General features: G+C 39.5%; 4 protein-coding genes across 5 annotated transcripts; 3 read left to right on the top strand and 1 right to left on the bottom strand.

Annotated features, from left to right (window-relative positions):
- Positions 1-1,463: 1,463 nt before the first annotated feature.
- Positions 1,464-6,613, top strand: tmem151bb (transmembrane protein 151Bb). Its single transcript, XM_029460971.1, has 2 exons — positions 1,464-1,912; positions 2,392-6,613. Exons 1-2 carry the CDS (start codon positions 1,835-1,837, stop codon positions 3,799-3,801), a joined length of 1,488 nt encoding a protein of 495 aa, XP_029316831.1. The 5' UTR covers positions 1,464-1,834; the 3' UTR covers positions 3,802-6,613.
- Positions 6,614-9,857: 3,244 nt separating this feature from the next.
- On the top strand, positions 9,858-11,993 carry LOC115027572 (uncharacterized protein C6orf203 homolog). 2 transcript variants are annotated; one of them, XM_029460973.1, is made up of 4 exons: positions 9,858-9,947; positions 10,875-11,343; positions 11,601-11,673; positions 11,782-11,993. In XM_029460973.1, the coding sequence occupies exons 2-4, from the start codon at positions 10,895-10,897 to the stop codon at positions 11,962-11,964; spliced, it is 705 nt and encodes a 234-aa protein (XP_029316833.1). In that variant the 5' UTR covers positions 9,858-9,947; positions 10,875-10,894; the 3' UTR covers positions 11,965-11,993. The 2 variants fall into 2 exon arrangements, with proteins under 2 accessions (XP_029316833.1, XP_029316832.1); XM_029460972.1 differs by lacking the exon at positions 9,858-9,947 and adding an exon at positions 10,028-10,335.
- A 5,405-nt stretch (positions 11,994-17,398) lies between these two features.
- Positions 17,399-18,895, top strand: LOC115027555 (uncharacterized protein C6orf203-like). The gene is given in 4 exon segments (XM_029460947.1): positions 17,399-17,455; positions 17,457-17,851; positions 18,435-18,501; positions 18,595-18,895. Coding segments are annotated over 4 exon segments (705 nt in total). The 5' UTR covers positions 17,399-17,407; the 3' UTR covers positions 18,790-18,895.
- A 107-nt stretch (positions 18,896-19,002) lies between these two features.
- On the bottom strand, positions 19,003-23,816 carry bend3 (BEN domain containing 3). The gene is made up of 4 exons (XM_029460946.1): positions 23,619-23,816; positions 22,546-22,600; positions 22,093-22,268; positions 19,003-21,965 (listed from the first exon to the last, which is right to left on the bottom strand). Exons 2-4 carry the CDS (start codon positions 22,595-22,597, stop codon positions 19,731-19,733), a joined length of 2,463 nt encoding a protein of 820 aa, XP_029316806.1. The 5' UTR covers positions 22,598-22,600; positions 23,619-23,816; the 3' UTR covers positions 19,003-19,730.
- Positions 23,817-26,534: the final 2,718 nt, after the last annotated feature.

Raw genomic sequence — 26,534 nt, 5'->3', positions numbered from 1 at the left:
TTTACTACAGGCTGTAACACAAAGAAAAGCAGCATATCCTCACAATTTAGAAGCTGGAACTAGGTCAGAGGTGGATGAAGTACTCAAAATCTACAAGAACAAAAAGTAAAGTACTCTGTACAACGACCTGCATTATAATTATTGATGCATTAATGTTTGTGTCACTCTAATGCTGCAGCTCTTTGTTTTTTATACTGCTGGTAGCTTGTAAATTTGACCAAGGGATTAATTAAGTTTATCTTAACCTATAATAATACATGATAAATTATTTGTTAATTATAGTAATCTGAAGTCAAATAAATGCATCTAATAGGCCTAATATTTAAACATATTTCTGAGTACTTATGGAATCACTTAAATGTTTTTTATATGTATTTAAGTTACCACCACATCATAGCATTACTATATTGTTTGTACATGTTGTTATTTTTGTATTACATCCTCATTAATTTCTAATAACATTACTTTATTTTTTAAAGTTTAAAAGGGAAATCCAGCCAAAATCGTTTTTAGTCTGTAGCCTTAGACTGGGATACACGGAGCCATTTTCTGATTAACAACCCCACATTTTGAATACAGTTCATTTTCATGAAATATCGCGTAGAAAAAGTCAACGAGCAGACATAATTAAGTCATTATGAGTCATTGTTAACCACCAACAAAAGTGTTACCTGATCAACAATTCAAAATTCTTGTTTCATTTTGTTGACATATTAGAGTCAAAGGGTTTCTGCAGAGAGAATTTCGGATATCTCTTTGCATCACTCCATAAATCAGAAAATAATATCAACAGCCATCAAAAATAATATTTTTTTGTCATGTTTTTAGTTAGAAATGTGACATAAATCAGGCTGTTAATGATATGTGAAACCTTAAGAATATAGATAGGAATAAAACTGGAAAGCATGTAAGAGTTACTGAAGTGGAGATTCCTGGCTCAGAGTATGAGGAAAAACACATTTTGAGAAAATTATCTTTAAAGATATGTGTTGTGAAATTAAATACATTTTGCAAGACACTACAGGTGAATATAATAAAATACAATAAAAGATATATAACACCAAAGTTCCCCAATTGAGTTTTGTATTACAAGTTTTATGAAATGTTATGTTTAAATAAGCAAATGAGGCATTATCTAAAGCAAACTTGTGATGAATTTAGGAGAGATCTACAGACGTAAAATAGACACAGGTAATACAATAAACACCCACATGTGTATTTTGGATGTTTTCTTTACACTAGTCTGAAAGAAGACGTGATGGAAGGAAAATAGTGCATAAAATTAACCGGTGCATAAAAAAACCTGTTTCTGCCTGTAGAGTCTTAAAGACTGAGATTTAGGGCGGACTTTCCCTTTAAATGACAGATTTAGCCTATGCAACGACATCTCACCGTACACCTGCCTCAGCCAGCACCGCGGACAGCTCTCCACAGCTCGCTAACAGCGCCGCCCCCCCTGCACACTCTGATATATGCACAGCGGACATGTTCATTTTGTAATAAGTACCAGCTAATACAGAATCATCTACGATCATGTTACTGCGGCAGTGACAGGGAAACAGTAGCGAGCAGGATGCGGGCTTTCCTATAGACACCCCCGCCGCTTTTGTTTTTAGTTTCTCAGCCACCGGAAAGATCCCTTTATGTTGGGCTTCACCGATCATGCCTCCGTCGACTCGTCTCGAGCTTTTCTTCGGGTGGAGTGGCTCTTAATGATAACACATGTAATGCACGTCTGCCCGTCTTGGTTGAGGGTCTATGCAGAGCAAGGTAGTGAAATCTCTTCCTCTTCCTACTCCACGCCCTGTCATTATTATCAATAGCTGCCAGCACCATGTCCCCTCCAGCATCGGCAGCGACAGCGAGTGAAAGCAGTACGACCACCGTTTTCGAGGAGGACACCAGAGAGGAGGTATTATTTTTCTAGCATCCCTCCTATGTACACATTCCCTTTGTTGTTTGTTAGATCATGGCGCATGGCTTTAAAGGATCCATGTGGACAGAATGCTAAACACGGCAGGTAAATGATTTGCCAGGGATTTGGTCTTACAAATAATATGCTTGCTGTTTGACATATGACAATTTCAAGCATATACCTTAATCATTTCCGAGTAAAGTGGTCCTTCACGTTTCTTCACCGGTCTTTCATCTCTCATCTGCTGTAGTGTGCCAGCAGATATCCCTCCAACACTTAGCTATAGAATGGCATGACATGTGGACAGAGCTGAAAGAACTTTCTTGTTATCAACAAGGGAATTTCTTAGCCCAAGTCTGTTAAAAGTCCTTATTGTGCTACATATGTTGCAATTCCATTTTAGGTAGATAATCAATTATATGACAACAGTTTTGTATCACTTCCTCTTTTGTTTTGTCTGTGCTTTGACTCAACAGCAAAAACCCCTAAAGCAATCTCTGAGCAAATCACTATGCCGGGAGAGTTTTTGGAAATGCCTGCTCCTATCCATTCTCATGTATGGCTGCATGGGAGCCATGGTTTGGTGTTATGTCACCAAGGTGACCCGCCTCACCTTTGACAGTGCCTTCAAAGGGAAATCCATGATGTACCATGACAGTCCCTGCTCTGATGGGTATATCTACATCCCCCTGGCCCTACTGGGCATGCTCTATTTAGTCTATCTTGTGGAGTGTTGGCACTGTCATGTGAAGAACGAGCTGCAGCACAAAGTGGATGTGGAGGGCATCTATGAGCGCATCCAAAGGATGCAGCAAGCCAATCCCTGCATCTGGTGGAAGGCCATCAGCTATCACTATGTTCGCCGAACACGACAAGTCACACGCTACCGCAATGGAGACGCTTACACTAGTACCCAGGTTTACCATGAACGTGTCAACACCCATGTCGCAGAAGCTGAATTTGATTACAGTCACTGTAATGTCAAAGATGTTTCAAAACAGCTGCTGGGCTTGGAGAAGTCTGCTCTCACTAAGATGCGCTTCACCAAGTGTTTTAGTTTCGCCAATGTAGAGTCTGAAAATTCCTACCTTACACAACGAGCCAGGTTTTTCACGGACAATGAGGGCCTTGATGACTACATGGAAGCCAGGGAGGGCATGCACCTGAAAAACATTGACCTGAAGGAGCATGTCATGGTGCTGTCGGACCCAGAGCACCACCCCTGGTATCTGTCCCACTATGTCTTCTGGTTTGCCTCCTTCTTCACTTTCTCCTGGCCTCTCAGAGTCTTCTCAGAGTATCACACTGCATATGTCCACTATCGTGTTGAGAAGCTGTTTGGACATGATTACCTCCCTGTGACCCCATGTGATGAGCGGCCATATTGGCGTCGTATCCCTCGTGTTAACACCATTGACAGTACGGAACTGGAATGGCATATTCGGTCCAACCAGCAACTGGTGCCAAGTTACTCCGAGGCTGGCCTAATGGACCTGGCCCAATGCCCGTCCACCTTCAGCGGGATACGTCAGAATTGTGAGCGCTGCCACAGAGCCATCAGCTGCTCATCAGTGTTCTCCAGGAGCGCCCTCAGCATCTGTACCGGTGCCAGCTCCCGCATCCCCTTCAGCGGCAGCCGCTTCTCCTTGGCGCGGCGCTACGGCTCCCAGCGCAGCTGCTTCTGGAGGAGCGGCAGCTTGGATGACCAAGAGAGTCCCAGCGAGAACACGCTCTGTCTATCAGAGCGCCTCGCAACAGATGATGAGGAACCCCCAGAGTATGAGGACGCACTTTGCTACCCAGTGCTCATTGTCCACTGTAGCGAGAATTGCCACAGCCACAGGTCTTTCCACAGAAATAGCTCCTGTGTGGAGACTTCCTTATGACTATGCAATCACACTGAAAAAACAGTAGCATTTCTGTAGCAGACAAACACTTTGGACATCAGATACAGAGTGTCCAAGCCTTTTTTAAGATTATGTTTTGGGCTTTTTGTGCCTTTAATTATAGTATAGCTTAAGGTGGGAAAAGGGGAGAGAGGAGCGATATCATGCAGCAAAGGGACATTCAAAGGGTTGGATTCAAACCCCTGAGGACTGAGACTATGTATACGGATCGCCTGCTCCACCAGGTGAGCAACCAGTGCGCAGTAAACAATTCTTAATGAGAGATACACAGATTCATGCTGTATTGTCATACTATCTGAAACAAATTTCTGAATCCTGAATGTGTGAATCACCAAAGCAATAACAGTGATTAGTGAGTGGAGAACAAAGCGATGGTGGTGTATGAACCTACTAGGATACACACACACATGGAAAGATTATATCTGCTTGGCTTCCCAAGACAACCAAGCAGACAAAGACTGTTACAATGGACATCATTGCCATAGCTTTTAAGGTCTCATATGTGCCGTACGTATGAAACTGAAGCTGTAGTTACCTCATAAGACCTTTTCCGATGCCACGGACAAGATGGGCAGGTTTAGACATCTCATTTGTTCAGACCAGTCAGATCATTACAACAATAACTGTGACAATAAATACCATCTTAAGTGAAAAGTGAAAGGAAGAATATCAATAAAATATGTTGCACTTATGCATGTCACAGAGAGATATCAGTCAACTTGGAAACCTCCAATCCAAAAGAGACAATGGATCTCTTGGATAATGTAACTCACTCACGTTATATTAATCTATGATGTTGGAAATTTTACATTACTGATGTGAAGTGTTGTAATTTTACTTTTTTCAAAACATATACCTACTTATGTTAATGACTTTGTGCATTCCCCAGAATGCCTTTGGACAACTGCAGGAAACAGGTATAAACTTATTTTCTGCTGTGCGTTTTATGATTTGGTGGGATAAAGATAGTAAAAACAGAGTGACCGTTGTTCTAATTGAGATAAAATAAGACTTGTGCCCTTTACTGAAAGCAAACATTTATTGTGGTCGCATTGTATTCTGCTCTATTGAGGCTATTGTGGGATGGAGAATTTGGTATAACTGATGTTCTTATTCTACAAGGGATTTGTCCCTGTTTGACTGTTGACTGTTGGTGCTATATGGCAGCTCCAGAGGGAAACTCGCCTTTCTTTTGGATGTTGATGTTTACAGTGCATGTTTTTTAAAACATTTTGTCATACAAACCTCCACTAGAGGTGTTGGAAGGATTTGACTGTGATGACACATTGTCACAGTTTGGATATCTGCGAGGAAACAAGAAAAGTCAGAAAAGCTTTTAACATTATTAAGGTGTTTAATGTGGGCAGATATACAGTATGTGTGAATAGTAACTACATTTTTATCATTTTTATTTGCTCAACCTGAATAATTGCATTGTCACTGAATTGGAATTGCATCATTTGAATGTGTATTGTTTAACTTGAATAATTGCATTGAAGAACTCAATCTGAAAAGCATGATTTGAAATTGAATTTATGAGTTTGAAACCAAATTCCAATAAGCTCGAAACTGAATGTAATGTTTATTAAATATATTTTGATTGCAATTATTCAATTTGAGTAATTCAAATTCAGTTTCTAGCGACACATATTTCTGCCCATAGTTTTAGGTTGGAATTTTGCTTTAACATTTGACACCTGATTTGTCTTCACTGACCCAGAAACTAGAAGATTGTTGGAGCACTTACACTGTCTCGTCATATGAGCCTTCACCTTAACAAACTAATAATTAATTGTTAAATCAAATTATTTTTAATACGGCCTACTGCCAGTTCAAAACATGCCGGCAACTGTGGTACAGACATATACATGTCATCACATAAATCTTCTGGTCAGAACAGACGAGGACAGGTTTACATTGATACCACAATACATTTCAACAGGTCAGATCAATCACTACCATTATTACACCTTTAAAAATATCATCACAAATCTGTGCTCATATTTGCATGATTTCCTTCTGCTAAGACAATTTGTTAGTAACCATAAAACATACCTGAATGTAAACCACCAGCATATGATATATTGTAGTATATGTCCATTATGTGTCTATAGTAAAGGAAGAATGCTCCATTTTATATCTGTGACGGTGATTTCACTGTTAACTGTATATTGAATGTGCTCAGATAGCGATAGTGAGTAGAGTTTACAGGCAGATATGCAAGGATGCAAATGCACTTATGTTTACACGTGGACATAATACAAACTTTATATACTGACTTTTTTTACAGGAACATATTGTATGCATCCTAGCAAATGCCATCTTGTTCTTACATTGTTGTTACACCAGTATTATGCACTTGAAGTGACACTAGACATTATGAATTGCAGTGAAGCTGAATGTTGATATAAATTCCCTTAAAATAATAAAGTATTCAAGTTGATATATGACAAATGCTCAGATATAAAACAATACACAACCACTTAAAGCTTCTTGTAAAATGTAAAAACATGTTCTTGTCATTATAATCACATGGGTTGTATAAATAACTTCATTACCTTTTAAATATGTATTCAAATTGATCTTATGCTGGAAAAATTAAAGTTGCAATAAATGTTTGGGGCAAACCCATGTATATTAAAGAAATGTTGCTGGCGTGGATCCTCACATTTTGACTGAAGAAATGTGGACATGTCACAGTCACTTTTCCTACAATGACAAGTCACAAACTGAATGTGTGTAAATACTGTATATAAATGTGGGGCAGAGCATGTTTACTCTTCCTGTTATAATTAGAGCTCATATATACTGTACAGTACATATACATTACACTTTATATTCACGTTTGCTGTAGTAATCTTACTTTAAATCATTTTAAAAAACCATGGCATAAATATAAAAAATATAAGTGGGTCATTCCAGAATTGGAGGACAATTTAGACATCAACACTTTTGAAAAATGAACCTTTCATTTTATTCTTTTTTGTTATGTATTTAGGAAAAACAGATAATAAACCATCAAAAAAAGTGATTTGGCCAGCTAAGGAATCAAATGTACACTTTTTATTGTTTGTTGTATATGTTTTATTTGTAGTGTAATATAGTGTAGTATAATGTTGTTTGATAATATTTTATACAACACAACAACAAACTGGATATAATCAATTATAAAACGGACATGTCAAATCAAGCAATCTGATTGGTTCTTAGCCGTGATATAATGAGCGTATATCACGGGTAGAATTGTAGTTACTTTTCACAACAAGTCAGTATCCCTCCGCGTCTGAGAAAAAGCTACAACCGTTACAGCTGTTAAATTACGTCCGTTAAGAAACAAACTTACAAAGCTTTACTATGTAAATAAGAACAGAGTTCCATTCGTTCGGTTGCTTTTATTATAAATAATATCAGCGTGAAATGACAATAATCAAACACGTACTATACAGGCTGAAACACAGACGTGTTTACAGTTCAATCTGGTCCCGGGTTCCAGTCGCGCATGCGCCAATACAAGGGACCGTCCATTTATGCAATCCGTATAGTACAATGTTCTCTACTCTGGAGGAGTGGATTGATCAGTGCCTATCTCCAGAGAAAAAAGCCCCTAAAAGACAACATGCAGAGCTACGTGAAGAGCAGGTAGACCAAATGGAAAAAAAACGAAACGAACAGAACACCGCGCTAGCTGTTAGCGCGCTAGCTGTCAGCACTATGTTTTGTGCAGAAGGCAACAGAGGGACTATTTTATTTTGAACATCATTATTTAATAATAAAAACAATTTAAATTAGAGTGTGTATTTTCTTTCATATTGCCCCACTTGGTAACCGTTTTATAAAAGCAATAGCTCACTTCAGACCGTGATATATGCTCATTATGCTCATTATATCATAGTTAAGGGGCGTGGTTCGGCCCGACGCGAACCCTAACCCTAACCCTAACCCTTACCCTTAACTGATATAATGAGCATATATCACGGTCTGAAGTGAGCTATTGCTTAAATATACACTGGATAAATATAAAACATGGAGGTCATTGAGGTAGTCAAACAACTTCACAGTGGAAAGCCCCCAGGGGTTGATGAGATGCGTCCAGAAATGCTGAAGGCTTTGGGTGTGGAGGGGCTGTCTTGGTGGACACGCCTCGTCAACATTGCAGTGGAAGTCTGGGACAGTGCCTAGGGGGTGGCAAACCGGGGTGGTGGTTCCCCTTTTTAAAAAGGGGGACCAGGAGTGTGTGCCAACTACAGGGGTATCACACTTCTCAGCCTCCCTGGTAAAGTCTACTCCAAGGTACTGGAAAGGAGGGTTCGGCCGGTAGTCGAACCTCTGATTGAAGAGGAACAATGCGGATTCCGTCCTGGTCTTGGAACAACGGACCAACTCTTCACTCTCGCAAGGATCCTGGAGGGGGCCTGGGAGTACGCCCAACTGGTCTACATGTGTTTTGTGGATCTGGAGAAGGCGTATGACCGGGTCCCCCGAGCGATACTGTGGGAGGTGCTGCGGGAGTATGAGGTGAGGGGGTCACTTCTGAGGGCCATCATATCCCTGTATGCCCAAAGTGAGAGTTGTGTCCGGATACTCGGCAGTAAGTCGGACTCGTTCCCAGTGAATATTGGCGTCCCCCAGGGCTGCGCTTTATCACCAATCCTGTTTGTGATATTCATGGACAGGATATCGAGGCGTAGTCGTGGAGAAGAGGGGTTGCAGTTCGGTGGCCTGAGGATCTCATCGCTGCTCTTTGCAGATGATGTGGTCCTGATGACAACAGTCACTGGATCGGTTCGCAGCCGAGTGTGAAGCGGTTGGGATGAGGATCAGCACCTCGAAATCTGAGGCCATGGATTGCCTACTCCAGGTAGGGAGTGAGCCCTTACCCCAAGTGAAGGAGTTCAAGTACCTTGGGGTCTTGTTCGCGAGTGAGGGCACGATGGAGCGAGAGATTGACCGGAGAATCGGAGCAGCGGGGGCGGTACTACAGTCACTTTACTGCACCATTGTGACGAAAAGAGAGCTGAGCCAGAAGGCAAAGCTCTTGATCTACCTGTCGATCTTCGTTCCTACCCTCACCTATGGTCAGGAAGGCTGGGTCATGACTGAAAGAATGAGATCATGGGTACAAGCGGCCAAAATTAGTTTTCTCAGACGGGTGGCTGGCGTCTCCCTTAGAGATAGGGTGAGAAGCTCAGCTATCCGTGAGAGACTCGGAGTAGAGCCGCTGCTCCTTTACGTTGAAAGGAGCCAGTTGAGGTGGTTCGGGCATCTAGTAAGGATGCCACCTGGACGCCTCCCTAGGGAGGTGTTCCAGGCACGTCCAGCTGGGAGGAGACCCCGGGGAAGACCCAGGACTCGGTGGAGAGATTATATCTCATCACTGGCCTGGGAACGACTCGGGATCCCTCAGTCGGAGTTCCTTACTGGAGCTGCTGCCCCCGCGACCCGACCCCGGATAAGCGGTAGACGATGGATAGATGGAAAATACAGTAATACATTTAAAACATTATATTATGCTAAATTATACATACACTTGACATTTTACTATAAATAATAGAGTAAACTGAAGGAAATGCAACCCTGTTACTAATTATAGTAACAGGGTTGCAAATCAATGCTAATTTTAGCTTTTACCTCAGGAATTAATGCTAGCTGCACAATGCAATGCCACTGTCAAGGAATGGACACACTTAGATATTTAACTAAAGAAAGATGTATTTGAAATGAATTTGTTTTAATCTCATAATGTGAGTAACAGGGTTGCATTTGTGTGAGTGCCACACTCCATCAAGAGTGTAAAGATTGGAAATATATTAAAAATAAAATAAAAGAAAAATGCTATTTTTGGGGTGTTTTTAGGGTGTTTGATATAAAAACTTTTTCTGCAACTTTATATACATTTTTGTATATTTTTATATTGTATATTTAACACAACAAGTGTATGGTTTATATGTGGGACATGAAATGTCCTCAAATTCTGGAATGACCCAAATAACTATTAACGTGATCATTTATCAAACAGTAACGTTAGAGGGCAGCAATACGCCACTGCAGCGTTGAGTCTGCTGAATCCAAAGAAGAAGAAGAAGAAGAAGAAGAAGAAGAAGAAGAAGAAGAAGGATATTCAATCGGTGAGTGGACTACCAAATACTGATTACGTGTTAGCAGCTTCATATTTGACATTTAGCAGCAAAGTAAAACCGGCTATACTGTGTATGGGTTAGCAAGCTCGTGGTGTGTTGCACATGGACTGATATACATGAGTGCACGAGCTCACTGAAGAAAAAGCTAACTTTAGTTAGCTGTATCTCCTTCAGCTAGGTTTCAACTTCACCCTGAACGATGTCAAGCTTATTCAATAACAGACAACCTTTGCTTAAAGGTTCACCAACAGCAGCTAATATTAACAGACCAAATACAATATTTCCTTAACTTGGATAGCGCTACCTTCCATAAATGTTTGTTGTCTGCTGATGTCAAGTTGGCAGGAAGAAAATCTCATCCGGAAAATCAACAAACGTAATTTAACATAGTTTAACACAAACCGTTAAATACATAGTTTTGCAATTTTTGTTTCACAGAATAATTAATGCAACAGTCCTAAATGTAAAATCTATTATTACATGAGCGACACAACCCGGGTCTAGAAATAAAATGAGGCTTTTACTTTGAAGGTAAATTTGGATTTGGTTGCTGCAGCTTTATAATGCAAATAGTCTTACATAACACAAAGGTGCTTTAGCAATCAAAAAAGAAAGTACTTCACATTCATCTAGTTGAATTTATAGACTGATTCTGGACATTTTTGGAAAGCAAGTCTAAAATATTGATCTTGACCTTGTAAACAGCACTTGATAAATGAGTTTAAGAGGTGATTTAACACGTACACCCCTGATGGCAATAGCTCAGTCAGTTAATCTCAAGTCTTAACTCTTGACACTGAATGCATATGTTTTTATTTTAATGAATGCAGTCTGTTAACGAATGTTGATACCATGTGTCAACGAGATTGGTTATTTAGCATAATGCTTCCTAACCGTCCATGTTGTTTTTCTTAGTGGCTGGGTGGAGGGCCAACATGCATAGTTTGGTGGTGCAGGCACTTGCCATGAGGCAGCTTGGAAGATTGAACCCCCGTCACCTGCTGGCTGCTGGATATGGACTGAGGCAGGCTGAATGGTGTCCCAGGACCATCCACACACGCCAGCTGTGGGGCTGCTCGGCTTTCCCCGCACTTGGCCGTCACAGCAGGCCCGCTCTCTGTGGCAGAGACACTGTCAGGGGTTGGTCCGTCCATCCTCTGAGGTTTGGAAGCAACAAGAAGAAAAGTGTTGCTAGGTCAGTAAAGGAGGACGAGCAGGAAGATGAAGATGAAGAGGAAGACGAGGACAAAAAAGACCAGGAGGACAGTGATTATGAAGATGAGGTGGATGAGAAACTACCAAAGGACTATAAAGACTTGGAAAAATATGTTCAGTCCTTTCGCTATGATGTCATCATGAAAGCTGGCCTGGACATGTCACGCCAGTGAGTGACTCTCACAGCCTTGAATGTCATTTTTTCTTTATAAGCTGTCTAAATGTAAAGAAACAAGGACTACGCTGACAAATTCCCAATCAGAGCACTTACAAACAAATAGATATCAGTCAGTAAATATTGTCCAAGCTCAGAAGGATGCAGTTTCTTTAAAACATATTTGCTGTTGGTTTTCATTTCCCATGCTTTGAGTGGTGTTTCAGTATCACAGGATTTACTGATGGGGTTTGTATTTTGTCTTATAACAGTAAACTTGAGGTCTCCTTCTATGACAACAAGCTCAGGCTAAATGGACAGCAACTCATCAAGAAAAGTAAATTGGTGAGTGATGTTTGACTACAAGTTACATATTCTTACCCTAAATTCTCAGTTTTTCCACTTGTGTCTTTTACCTCATTTCTCATTACTTCCATTTTTTTCTTTATTTAGGTGAAAGTTGGGGACACCTTGGACCTGATACTGTCGGAGAACCGAGAAACAAACACAGTTACTCTGATGAGAGTCTGTCTCCAGAGGGTTTTGGATGAATACAGTAAAACAGAAAAGTCTAAAGTTGCCATACGGCGCTGGAAATGTCTAGAGCTTCCCAAAGAAGAGGTCTTTAAGCAATAAACTTGAATACAACAGTATTGACTGTAATAGCATTTGACTGGCATTTGAATGGTCTCCAAAAAGTCGGAACTCTAATGGATTACAAAGGTGTAATGTAAAGGTAATAAGTTCTCAGTGGTTGTAGACATTAAGCAGTTCCCTTTCTCCACTATACTGTGAGACTCCTCCAATAAAGGTGCACTCCGTTAATCCTCATCGCATCTTTTTCATTAAGGCTAAAATGGTAAGTACCTATAGATGCAATATTTATGTTGCGTAGTTTAGAGCCTGATGGGGAGTGTTCAGGGTTCAGCACCTCCGTGTGTCAGTATCTAACAGGTCCAGGTTAGATCCACAGGAACACTTTAGTGCCATTATGCAAAGGATTGCAATCGAATGTCAGGGTGTAACACTGGACGACTGATGTGCCAGCATTGTCACTGAATTGGAATTGCATCATTTGAATGTGTATTGTTTAACTTGAATAATTGCATTGAAGAACTCAATCTGAAAAGCATGATTTAAAATTGAATTTATGAGTTTGAAACCAAATTCCAATAAACTTAAAACTGAATTTAATATTTTAATAAATATATTTTGAATGCAATCATTCACGTTGAGTAATCCAAATTCAAAGATAAATTATTAAAATTCAGTTTTTTAATGCCATTATTCAAATTCAGTTTCTAGCGACACATATTTCTGCCCATAGTTTTAGGTTGGAATTTTGCTTTAACATTTGACACCTGATTTGTCTTCACTGACCCAGAAACTAGAAGATTGTTGGAGCACTTACACTGTCTCGTCATATGAGCCTTCACCTTAACAAACTAATAATTAATTGTTAAATCAAATTATTTTTAATACGGCCTACTGCCAGTTCAAAACATGCCGGCAACTGTGGTACAGACATATACATGTCATCACATAAATCTTCTGGTCAGAACAGACGAGGACAGGTTTACATTGATACCACAATACATTTCAACAGGTCAGATCAATCACTACCATTATTACACCTTTAAAAATATCATCACAAATCTGTGCTCATATTTGCATGATTTCCTTCTGCTAAGACAATTTGTTAGTAACCATAAAACATACCTGAATGTAAACCACCAGCATATGATATATTGTAGTATATGTCCATTATGTGTCTATAGTAAAGGAAGAATGCTCCATTTTATATCTGTGACGGTGATTTCACTGTTAACTGTATATTGAATGTGCTCAGATAGCGGTGGAGCACAGCACACATGTTCCTAAAGAGACTTTGGATGTTGACATTAGATCTACCCTGACTCTTTTGAGTAGAGTTTACAGGCAGATATGCAAGGATGCAAATGCACTTATGTTTACACGTGGATATAATACAAACTTTATATACTGACTTCTATGCATCTTGTTCTTACATTGATGCTGGAATAATAAAAGTTGTAATAAATGTTTGGGGCAAACTCATATATATTTAAAAATGTTGCTGGCTTGGATCCTCACATTTTTGACCAAAAGGTTTTGACATGTCACAGTGGGAAACCATTGGTGTCCTAAATAATACAATTAATGAATGGTAGTTCTGGTCGTGCATGCTGGTCAGTCACACAGTGGGACACATAAATAGAACAGAGCTATCGTTAATGTAATTAGTAACGCCTGCTTTTCCTAGAATGACTAGTCAAAATGTCTGCTGCGGAAAATGCTGAATGTATACTGTCTTAATTTAGCTTTCTGGGGAGTTGTACTAGAACTTTTAAATGTTTAATGAACATGGCAGATAAAACATTTTTAAAATATCGGTTACTTATATATTTAATTTTTGTTTCACTTATTGGTTTAATATTTATTTTAATTATTTTTAAAAAACATTTTGATAATGAAAGAAGAAGAAAAATTTAAAGAAAAAGTCCAAATACAAAGTATAACGCCAGCGGTTACAGACTTTATTATATAAATATAATGTACTTGCTTATGAGATCTATCTTTCAATCTTTCTTGACCTGGATAACTTGAAATGTTTAAGGTTTCTATATATTGTGCTGGCTTTATATCTTAAACAGTTAAAACACCTTAATGTCTCTTATTTATATAGTCTTATAAGTGTCCATGGTCCAGCTAAGCCATTATCTCTGTAAAGCCTCTTCAGGGCTGAGGCTCCTTGTTCAGCCAGTAATTCAAATAAAAATAGATTTCCCTACTTTCCAATTAAGATTGATCCTTTCACAGAAAGGAATACTAATGTTATCAGGCGTTGTGTTACTGCAGATTCAGTCCGTCCACTTTACCTCCCAACAGACACTCTTCTGATTATATTGATACATCAACATTTTATATTGAACATAACATATTTTGGACTCCTTCTCAAACGGTTCTTATTTGTTACAATCTCTTTCAATTCATTATGTTTTTATTTATTATTTATTATATATATTTGAAAATGACAGTTTCACACACTTTCAAAACAATGAACTGAATAACTCCTCCAGTAAAAGAGAGACTACCTTTAACAATAAAATAAATTCTAGTCTTTCTAGAACAACTAATTATTACACTGTATTAAAATAATTAAAGAGAAAGGTGGACAGTGCGTCTTTACATTCACCTCACTTACCTTCACTTTGATTTCCTGGATATTTATCGCTGGCTCAATGACTATTGTATGTTAAGTGGAGATTGTGTAGGATCCACCACAAAATTATGAAAGCAGGTAACATTGTTGCTATAGTAAAAATAGTAACCATGTTGCTCTTTTTACAAAAGCCGCATGCTAAGACCTAGTAATAACATCTGGCCTTTCTGCTAATATTTCATATTTCATCAGTTGTGGACAGACGCATCTCAGATCATTCTTGTGTTTTCTGTATTTTAAATGTTTTTATACAACAGGACATTCCTGAGGAAACACTATTACCATTGAAGTGGCTGCTAATTTTATTGATCTTTTATATGGAATTCCTGCCGACATTTTACCCTCCTCTTGTGATTTTATTGTAGATAGTTTTAAGAGTAAATTAAGAACAACCGTTGAGACAGTGGCACCATTAAAATTGAAAAAGATTTCCTCTAACCCGACGTCCCCCTGGAAAAGAAATAAAAAAAACAAAAGAGAAACTGGAGAAAGAATAAATGAACAATTAACTATCAGATTTTCCGTGAACAGGTTAGCATGTTTAATCAGGCCATCAACTCATAACTCACTACCACAATGATACAAAAATCCTTTTCTCAACCATAGATCATTTAATTAACCATGTTCTCACAAAATCTCAAAGTATTTTTTTTACCTACCAATTCCAAATGTGAAGAATTTACAGCCCACTTTAGAGATGAGATTTAAACATTACATTACATTTATTTTAAGGTTAACCCATGAATTTTAATACCGCAGAATCTTTGTTTTTATGTAAGGAAACACTGGATAACTTTGTCCTGGTTTATGCTGAGATGCTTGGCAAGGTTTCTTTTTTGTGAAGCACTGTATTAACTTTTTTGTGTATGAAAATGACTTTATAAATAACGTTTGATTGGTTGACTGATTGATAGTAGGCTAAGTCATAAAGAGATAGACAAAGAAAAGGCTGTGGGGTTGTTCTGTCCTTTAAAATGGACATACAATTAATAGTGGAGTTAGAAAGTGTAAAAATAATATCCTGGTGATATGCTGTTTTGCATAAAACTTGAAAAATCCCAAAGTGGTTTGGTGTTCCCTGAACAGCTCGGTCAGGTCTTTCTCCTCCAGTGCGGCAGGAGGCAGCACATTTACATCGGCTGCTAAACCTGAACCCAGTCGGAAGTGCCGACAAAGTAATGTAGACGCTGTGAAAGCTTATTCCATCGGTGAGTGGACTACCAAATACTTATTACGTGTTAGCAGCTTCATATTTGACATTTAGCAGCAAAGTAAAACCGGATATACTGTGTATGGGTTAGCAAGCTCGTGGTGTGTTGCACATGGACTGATATACATGAGTGCACGAGCTCACTGAAGAAAAAGCTAACTTTAGCTAGGTTTCAACTTCACCCTGAAAGATGTCAAGCTTATTCATGTCAGGCAACCTTTGCTTAAAGGTTCACCAACAGCAGCTAATATTAAAGGATAAACTACAATATTTCCTTAACTTGGATAGCGCTATCTTCCATAAATGTTTGTTTTCGGTGGGTGTAAAGTTGGCAGGAAAAAAATCTCTTTCAGAAAGTCAACAAACGCAACATTAACATAGTTTAACACAAACAGTTAAGCCGAGTTTGTGCTATTTTTGTTTCACAGAATAATTAATGCAACAGTCCTAAATGTAACATCTATTATTACATGAGCGACACAACCCGGGGCTAGTAATAAAATGAGGCTTTTACTTTGAAGGTAAATATGGATTTTGTTGCTGCAGCTTTATAATGCAAATAGTCTTACGTGACACAAAGGTGCTTTAGCAATCAAAAAGAAAGTACTTCACATTCATCTAGTTGAACTTATAGACTGATTCAGGACGTCATTGGAAAGCAAGTCAAAAATATTGATCTTGACATTTTATTCTTGACCTTACAAGTACCTGGGCGTTCACCTGAACAACAAACTGGTCAGATAACTCTGCTGCTCTGTTTAAGAAGGGACAGAGCAGCTTTATCTGTTGAGGAGACTCAGGTCTTTTGGAGTGCAGGCTCCTTAAGACCTTCTTTGACTCTGTGGTGGCATCAGTTTTTATGGAGTGGTCTGCTGGGGCAGCAGCATCTCGGCTGCTGACAGGAAGACACTGAACAGACTGGTGAAGAAGGCCAGCTCTGTCCTGGGGAGCCCTCTGGACACTGTGGAGGTGGTGGGAGACAGGAGAATGACGGCCAAGCTGTCCTCTCTATTGGACAACATGTCCCTCCCCTCCAGGACACTTTGTCCGCACTGTGCAGCTTCTTCAGCGACAGGCTGCTTCACCCACGGTGTCTCACGGAGAGATACCGTAGGTCCTTTCTCCCTGCAGTGGTCAGACTGTACAATCAGCACGGCCCCTGGTAGACCACCACACCAAGAACACACTATTCCACCACTGTGTGTCAATGCCATGTGCACTTTTTATAACTTCTGCAATTACCACTTTTACAACGACTGTGTACTTATACTACTGTTACTCTATTTTATTCTATTTAACTATTGTGTACTCACCACTTTACTTTCTTGTTCTTTTGCTGTAACAACGTAAATTATCCTGTTGTGGGACTAATAAAGGATTTCTGATTCTGATAAACAGCACTTGATAAATGAGTTTAAGAGGTGATTTAACACGTACACCCCTGATGGCAATAGCTCAGTCAGTTAATCTCAAGTCTTAACTCTTGACACTGAATGCATATGTTTTTATTTTAATGAATGCAGTCTGTTAACGAATGTTGATACCATGTGTCAACGAGATTGGTTATTTAGCATAATGCTTCCTAACCGTCCATGTTGTTTTTCTTAGTGGCTGGGTGGAGGGCCAACATGCATAGTTTGGTGGTGCAGGCACTTGCCATGAGGCAGCTCGGAAGGATTGAACCCCCGTCACTTGCTCGCTGCTGGATATGGACTGAGACAGGCTGAATGGTGTCCCAGGACCATCCACACACGCCAGCTGTGGGGCTGCTCGGCTTTCCCCGCACTTGGCCGTCACAGCAGGCCCGCTCTCTGTGGCAGAGACACTGTCAGGGGTTGGTCCGTCCATCCTCTGAGGTTTGGAAGCAACAAGAAGAAAAGTGCTGCTAGGTCAGTAAAGGAGGACGAGCAGGAAGATGAAGAGGAAGACCAGGATAAGAAAGACCAGGAGGACAGTGATTATGAAGATGAGGTGGATGAGAAAATACCAGAGGGCTATGATGAAGTGAAGAAATATTTGCCGAACTTTAGCTTTGAGGCCGTCATGAGACATGGCATGGGCATATCACGCCAGTGAGTGACGGACTGTTGGCTTCTCTCACAGCTTTGAATGTCGTTCTTTCTATTGCATGAATATGTTCAGATGTAACTTGTGAACAGCAGGCTCTTTAAACCCATCTGTGCCCAAGACTATATTCAGTATGAGAAGGAAAAATGCTATAACATTTATTCCGATTGGTCTAAAAATCTGGTATGGACATACTCTGGACAAAGTATAAACAGTTTTTTTACACTGCATCTTATTATCTTTGATATTGAACTTGTTATGAGTTCATAGACACCAAATACTTGATTGTGCTCCTTTCTGTTTCTGAGTTCATACTATATTTAGTTTTGGGCACATGGGACTACTGTTCTTTTAAATATATATATTTCATTATATTTTACAAATACAGTTGTCCCATGTGCCCAAAGACTAAATATAGTTTGATTAGAAAACTTTTCAGATTTTAACAATGTCTTCAGATTTGTGTTTGGGGCGAGCCCAGAGAACACTTCCACCAAATCAAATTCAAAATTTCAGTTGCGGGCACAAATGGATTAAAACCCCTTTTCGAACATGAGTAAATACTAACTGTCTTTTGTCTTATAACAGAAAGATTGTGAACTCCGTAGGTAACAACTTAAGGTTGAATGGAAAACAAGCCATGAAGAAAAGTTCTGTGAGTGATGTTGATGTTACATATTCCTACCCTAATTTCCACTTGTGTATTTTATGTCATTTCTCATTTCTTTCCTTTTTATTCTTTATTTAGGTGATACTTGGAGACACCTTGGACCTGGTAGTGTCGGAGAACACAATATCAAACACTGTTACTCTTATTAGAATCGTTATCGTGGGGATTATGGGGGATTCCATTATCCAACAAAAGTACAATGTGACTCTACGGCGCTGGAAATGTTTAGAGCTTCCCAAAGATGAGGTCTTTAAGCAATATAAGTTAAGGTAATAAGTTCTCAGTGGTTGTAGACATTAAGCTGCTGTTTCAGAGACGGTTGAGTGTTTACCTTTCCCACTATACTGTGAGACTCCTCCAATAAAGGTGCACTTTGACATTTTGAGATCATGTCCTAATGAGTTTGCAGATGGAGCACATGACATTTTCTTGCAAGTTCAGGAGTTTTCATGAGTATCGTTGGCTCCAAATTCATTTTCCTTTAATCCTCATCGCATATTTTTTTTTGTATTAAAAGGCAAACATGTATAATGGTAAGTACCTGCAGAAGAAATATTTATGTTGCGTAGTTTAGAGCCTGATGGGGAGTGTTCAGGGTTCAGCACCTCCGTGTGTCAGTATCTAACAGGTCCAGGTTAGATCCACAGGAACACTTTAGTGCCATTATGCAAGAGATTGCAATCAAATGTCATATTTTTATATCTGTATTGTGATTTTATTAGAAATAGTTAAAATATCCATTGTCATGTTAAATTGTCTTTTATAATAAAAACTTCTATAAGAAGGCTTAACATAAGCACATTGTTATTAAAACGTGGTGGCACAATGCTACATCAGTAATGGAAATATATCACAATGTTGTGATTAATTTCTATCCATAGAGGGTGATCTATGCTATTAGCTACTATCATTGTTATTGTGTTTAAGCTTACAACATTTATCAACAAAGTATGTTAGATAAGCTATGACAGTTTGGGCTTATAAATAGAAGCAGTTTTAACTCTTTATCCAACAATAATAAAACTACATAAACTACAACATCTGCTGTAGTCAAAAGGTAAACTATGACTATGAATAGTACTGAAGAAACTCAAAACAACTTGGCTTCATCCTACAGAGGACAGTTTCAGATAGTTCAACAATGCGGTTTCAGCTTATATACTGTGCAATTATATTTATTTCAACAGGTGTTGTCTAATGGAAAAGTACTGTAACTAGGACACAGTGCTTGATCTCTTGGCCTTCTTAAGAATGTCACACTTCTTGCGATTGGGGCGCCGGCAGCGTTCGTCGATGCTTGGCACACATTCATAATGCCACACCTCCTCCATCTTATCCACAGGATACACTGCTTCCACGTAGTGACGAATCAATCGGAGGCGGACAGGGTCAAGCTGCTTCTTGTTGCAGGCCCCTGAATGGTTGTACTGCAGCCGCAGGTTCTCCTGAGTGAAGAGCTCAGGGAAGAGGCGCACTAACAGGCGGGCGGCAAAGTTTCCAACAGAGAGACTCTGCTGGACGATTTCCCGTACCTCAGTGTCCGAGAGCAGGTAGATGGAAGGTACAGGAAAGTTGGGCTTGGATACACTCAGTTCGTCCAGGGGAATTTTACAAAAGTCTTTGCTACTTTTCTCAGGAGGTAAAGAGGGAACATCTGGGTCCTCCCTCATGCTATCTTGATTGAGCTGGTTCAGCTGGCAAAGAAAGTCCTGCTCCGACTCTTGACCGTACACTTTGCGTTGCTGCAGGTAGGATCTTCTCTGCTCCGTGTCACGTCTCCTGCACCTCTCATCAAGCTTGCCCACAAATTCCAACATCCACACTCTATCGTTCTCGGCCCGAGAGTAGACTAACTGAACATAGTGACGGATCAGGTTTACACGGATGGGGTCAAGCTGTTTTTTACCAAGAGAACCACTGCAGTTGTACTGCTTCCTTGTGTTCTCGTGGGTGAAGAGCTCAGAGAACATGAGCACCAGCAGCCGAGAAGCAAAGTTTCCAATGGACAAGCTACATTCATAATTGTTCTTCAGCTGCTCCCTGGACAAGAGGTACTCCTGGGGAACGGTAAAGTCAGGAAGAGGAATCTCCAGATTGTCAAAGTCCACTGGTGTAAGCAGCGACTTTTTGAATTTGCGATTGGGCCTTTCACAATCACCCATCTCTGGAACCCTAATAATAGAAACATCTTCAGGAAGGCTGGCCAGGTCATAGCCCTCATCGTTGATATTGTCAGGTTCACTCCCATTGCCATTACTGTGAGGACCCTCGAGTGCATCCTCCATGTGCTGAATGCACACCTGAAGCCAACTGTCCTCAGGCACATCGGGGAAATTAGCTTCCATATACTTTCTTATTATTTCCATCTTGTCAGAGTCCAGAATCAGCTGCCCCGCACTACTAAAACTGCTGGAGCCTTCTGGCATTTTCCCCTCTTCGAAAACCTCAGGGAAGAGACGGTGCATAAGAAAAATAACAAAGTCCTCAGGTGAGGAGAACTCATCCAGCTCCTCTGTGGCTTGTGTATTGAAAGCAAAGTCTGAAACAGCCTCGCTGCTTTGCTGGTTATCTAAAGAGATGTGCTCCTCCTGTCCCTGCTCATTAATGAAATGATAGGTTTGAGGATGCTCAGCCTTTATCCCAGCACCTGTGGTTGTCTGCTTCCTGAGCAGGCGAGCACTCTCCATGTCTCTCTGTGCCCAGAAGCGATTAAACAAGTCATTAATCTGAAGGAGGCATTCTTCCTGCCAGACGCCATTGTTCTTTATCGCAGGGTAGCACACCTCAACATAGTTACGGATCAGCTGCAGATGTAGAGACTCCAGTGTTCTCTTGCTTGCCATGCAGTCATGAGAGCACTCCCTGGCTTTGAACAGCTCTGGGAAGAGATGCACCAGCAACCGACACCCGAGCTCCCCAGCGCTGGATGTCTGCTCCATCAGCTGACTCAATTCGTCACTTGTCACCAGATATTCCGGAGGAGGCTGGAACTCCGTCACCATCTCAGCTGGCTTGATCTGCTTCTTTATTCGCATGACTTCAAGGGTCAAGACGTCCACTTTGCTATGCAGTTGTGTCATGCTTGAATTGAGGGTATTGAGAATGAGAAACATTTTCTCAATCAGCGGATAAAGGCTAGAGTCCGTTGACGAAGCTTGTCCTAAAGCATCTATCGTGGGGAGGGTCTCCAATGGGCCATTTCCCTCTGAACTTTGCTGCTTGGATGAGAGGAGGATGCTGCTGTAGTTGAGCTGATTCCCTGCGCCATGACTGGCCTGCTGCTCCAGACTTGGTGTGTTCCTCTTCTCTGAGATCCTGTGGGAGATGCTGAAGAGAGGCTTTCTGTAGGAGACTCTGGGTTTCTGCTGGATGTAATTCCTCCTCTCTCCAGTTGTGGTGAGGCAAAGGGGCTCGTGTCTGCTGCTCTCATTCATCAAGTGCCGCCTTATCTGTACAGAGTAAATAACATTCAAAACACATGACAGCTTGATATATATACAACAGGTAGGATATGCACATTGTCTGTGTTATATACTAATGTTTTTAGTTAGATAAAAGGGTGTGAGGTTAGCTTACCTCGCCAGAGACTCTGACTCTCTTGCTGCTGGTGGACTGGTTTGTGTAAGAGCCCATCTCTGCTGATGGCCGTTTACCAGCCTCGGTGGCTCCAGGAGATCCTCTGAGTCCTTCAGGGGACTCGCAAATAGCGAAGTCCTCCGATTCCTCCTTAACATCCTGGACATGCTTGTGTTCTGCAAATAATCAGATTACCGTTTTCTTTGTTAAAGCATTCGTTTTCTGGCTCACATTTATAAATGTACATGAAATGTAATAGTGATATTACAAACATATCTCTTTAGATTAGCAGGACTTCATGTGATCAGTCCAGTGTCGCAATATGCGTTTTTACTTTCGATGACAAGATTTTTAGAAAAAACGGGTCTGTCTATGCTTTACTGAAACATACATAAAAAACAGTTATTGGGCATGTCTACTGTTGCAGGTACAGATACAGGTTGCAGAAGTTACCTTTCTCAAGCATCTCTTCATCTGAAACTTCTCCATGCTCAGAAGTATTCATAGCCTAGAAATAAATCACAAACATATGAAGTCACTGAAAATATAATAAACAAACATATATACATTAACAAGTCAATATGCATGAGCTGACTGTAGATCTGAAACAACTAGTCTATTAACTGATAAGTCATTTGACAGAAAATAAAGTGACAAGTTCAATAATCAATTAACTGCACTTAATTATGATTTATTTTACAGCAAAGATTCACCAGTTCAAGCTTCTCAAATGTGAATATCTTTTGGCTTTCTTCTATGAATGTCAAATGATTACCATTGGGATTTGCTCTGCAATTTTTTTCACTATTTGCTTACATTTTATAGACAAAAAATGCTTCATAGAGAAGTGAATTGGTATTGAACATATTAGTTAGTTGTAGACCTAGGTGACTTTACAACTAACACTGGATCACAAATGTTTTTTTAAATGATTGATGAATCCCAACAAATAACACAACCTAAAAATGTTTAAAAGTGTGTCGTGAACATATTTATGAATAGTTAACATGTGGTAGCTGGTATGCTACCGTTATGACAAACGACATGTGACCTGCTGCAGCCAAACACACTAACTGCTTTGCTGCTTAAGCTTGCGTGCTGCCAAGCAGGTTAGACTGATATAATCTGATGTAATGCAAACTTTCTTTTTCTTTTTTTACATAGAATAACTAGGCAGATTATTGATTTTGCTGTGCATGCCACTGAGTTGCCTCCTAGCTCCCCTCCAGCCTTTATTAGAAGGCTAACGTTACTTCCTCATTCTTCCGCCCATGAAACCTTGAACCAAAACACAAGACACATCAGCTGTGCGAATTGAAGTCTTTCAAACGCCCCGTCACTAACATGTCATTTAAACAACAACACAGGGTCATTCGGAATACAAATGGACGGCGTTGATTTAATAGTGCAACATTTATATGTGCATTTTTAATGACGCGGCAATGTTTGCGTGGACGACTCCCCCCTCCTGCTCTGACTCTTGTTAAATGAACGGTAAAGGCGAGTGACCGGCGGAGTGGGCTCACCTTTACGAGTCCATGCAATCCTTTAGGGCTTCTAACGACGTGTTGGACATGTCTGCGGACTATCACGGCGGTATATTTGCAGGTTTCTTCTTGTTGTTGATGTTTTTTCCTCTCGCTCGGCTTCTGTGCTTTCTCGCGTGACGTGACGGGCCGCGCGCCTGCTGTGTCACTTCCGCACAGCTGTGGAGATAGGGGTGGAAGAAAGTTATGATACCGTCTCAATGAAAAAAAACATTGGCGTTCAATTCATATTATTATAGCCAAACAATAGTACCGCTCATTTAATTTTGTTTTGTTTATTAAGCCTACAGCTGTCATTATGTTGAGACTCACGTGAGGACTGGGCCAGTTAGCTTTAGTTCTTTATTTTAGTGTGCATTTATTAAATTAAACAAGAGAAAAACATTACAATAACATAAGAACATGCATAGGTGGGATGAAAAAACCCAGAGTGCTTGTAGAAGAAACCCTATACGCAATTTACAAAAAAGACACAAATTATTAAAAAGAAAACAAGAAAGACTAGTGATGAAATAAATAAAAACAAGGATTACAATAGCAAACATTTGCACTGCTTTTATAGGCCTACACTGTATCATACCTTATTTAGCTGCAATTCTGCATGCATGCATGTTTTCTCCCAGTGCTCAATCCCCCCTGTTATGCAATTGAAAATGTATACACTTGTTTATTGTGTATACACTATACAATTAGTGGTGGAAGGTAACTCTGAACATTTACTCTAGTAGCTTCTGTACTTAAGTACCATTCTAACGTAGTTGTACTTTACCTAAGTATTTTAATGTTATGGTATTTTGCACATTCCAAAAAGATAATATTGTAGTTCTTACACCACTATCTTTTTCTGACAGCTACAGGTACTTTGCATATTAAGATACGTATAAGCATATACCTACAGTATATCTATAATATATAATAATGTAACTGACAGAGGACATTTTACCTAAATAGGCTAATGGGTACCTTTCGGTTTATATTTTCTGTAAATACTTGAGTGCTCTGAGAGCAAGACTACAATACAAGAGTATTTTTATTATAGTAAAGGGTCTGAATTCAATTCCACCACTGTATAAGATTTAGATGCTTGGATATTTCCTTATACTAATTGGTTCAGGATGTTTTCTGGCACTGTTAAATATCATGTCTGCTTTGGTGTCTATAATAATCATGTAGTAACAGAAAATAATCTTGTAAATTGCTGTGCTATAAATTATAATTATCCCAGTCACAGCTGGAACAATATAAATTAATAAGGTAATAAGGATTTCAAGTTATTCTGCTCACCTATAGTCGTTATTGGACATCTGCATACTACACTACATATGTGCAAAACAGGAGAACAAAAACACAAGAAATCTAAGTTAATATTCAAGTTTAAAAAAAATATTAAACACTTTATTTTTAAAATATTCTATGTATACATCCTATGTATGTATTTGTCTACATTTATATTTATAAGTAACTACCTTAGCTGTAAAGCCATGTCTAGTCATAAAAGTTGTTTAGTAAAGCAAAAACAGAAGTAGGGAGGAGGGATACCTCTTGTGCACACATAATCTCTGTTCCCCTTGAACTGCAGAGCCTCCATTATGTGGGCAACATCGCCCTCAAGTGGAAAGAGACACCAACAACAGAATGGGCTCGATGGAAATGGAAATTGTGGATTTTACACACATGTACACAGCACACTCAGCAACATGTATATAGTATATAGTAGCTGACAACCTGTCAACTGCGACCTTCTGGCCTGTATATGCAAACCAGGAGGATATTCAGAGCACATACTCTAAATACACATATTACACTAAGCAGAATAAATTAGGAGGATTCTTTTATTGATAACAACTTGGCAACATTCCTCAAACAAAACACACATCTTTATGAATCTTCTCTCTCAAAGTATGTTTTTTCCTTAAACATTTCTTATTGTGTTGTTGATGTTGATTTTCTCTTCCAAATACACAAGATTTTGCACATGTCCCTATGATGCTCCGTGCAACTATTTATTATTAATTGAGGTTGTGATCTGTAAATGCTTTCCCAAAGACCGCTGTTATGCCATTCTGTTACTGCAGGCTGAGATTTCAGAGCTATATACAGTTGGGGCTGATTCAATATGATCATTTATTGTTTTTTTAATGGAAACATATGAGAATGAAATTATGATACACAATTACGTCGTCTAAATTGATAATAACAAATGCATACTAACTGAAATTTCTCAGAAAATCTGATGTGAAATATTTTGAGGGAATACCATTTGAAGATTGCAGTTTTTACATAAATCTTAATCATATTAAACTGGATTACAACTAGCACACCTTCCAGTCACAAGCTCTCCAACATTTAAGCTTCATTACCTCAGAATGCAATAGTTCATACAGCTCAGGACATTATCACGGGGGAGAATAATCTGTAAAGGTTCACTTGGAACCCGAATGCTGGTTAAAGTAAATTGTGAGAAGTGTTTTCCAACAGCAGTTAAATCATTCATCTCTATTGTTTAACTCCTGCGTGTCTGCACCCAAAAACTCTGCTAATGGGAATACCCCGGTGTCGTTAAATCAAACTATTGCCTAATCTATAATACAATGTATTTGTGTGCATGCATGTAAACATAGTCAGTGTAGAGCTTCTCTATAATTTCACTTGAAACGGTTATGTTCATTTTGCTCTAAAGTTCTTAATTAAATGAGAAATTACTTTTAATTTGTCAAGTATTTCATTCACACAAGAGTATACAAAAAAATAGCTTTACCATGTGGTTATCTCATATAGACCATTTACTATTACCAGAAAACATGCTATATCAAGTTGTATACCGTTAGCGAGAAATGAATGACCTATTGTATATGGGGATAGAAGATTTTGGCTATACCGACCAGCCCTACAGTA

The sequence above is a fragment of the Cottoperca gobio genome, chromosome 22 (genome assembly GCF_900634415.1).
Source record: "Cottoperca gobio chromosome 22, fCotGob3.1, whole genome shotgun sequence".
NCBI classification, from domain to species: domain Eukaryota; kingdom Metazoa; phylum Chordata; class Actinopteri; order Perciformes; family Bovichtidae; genus Cottoperca; species Cottoperca gobio.
This window is presented reverse-complemented; position numbering and strand designations above follow the sequence as displayed.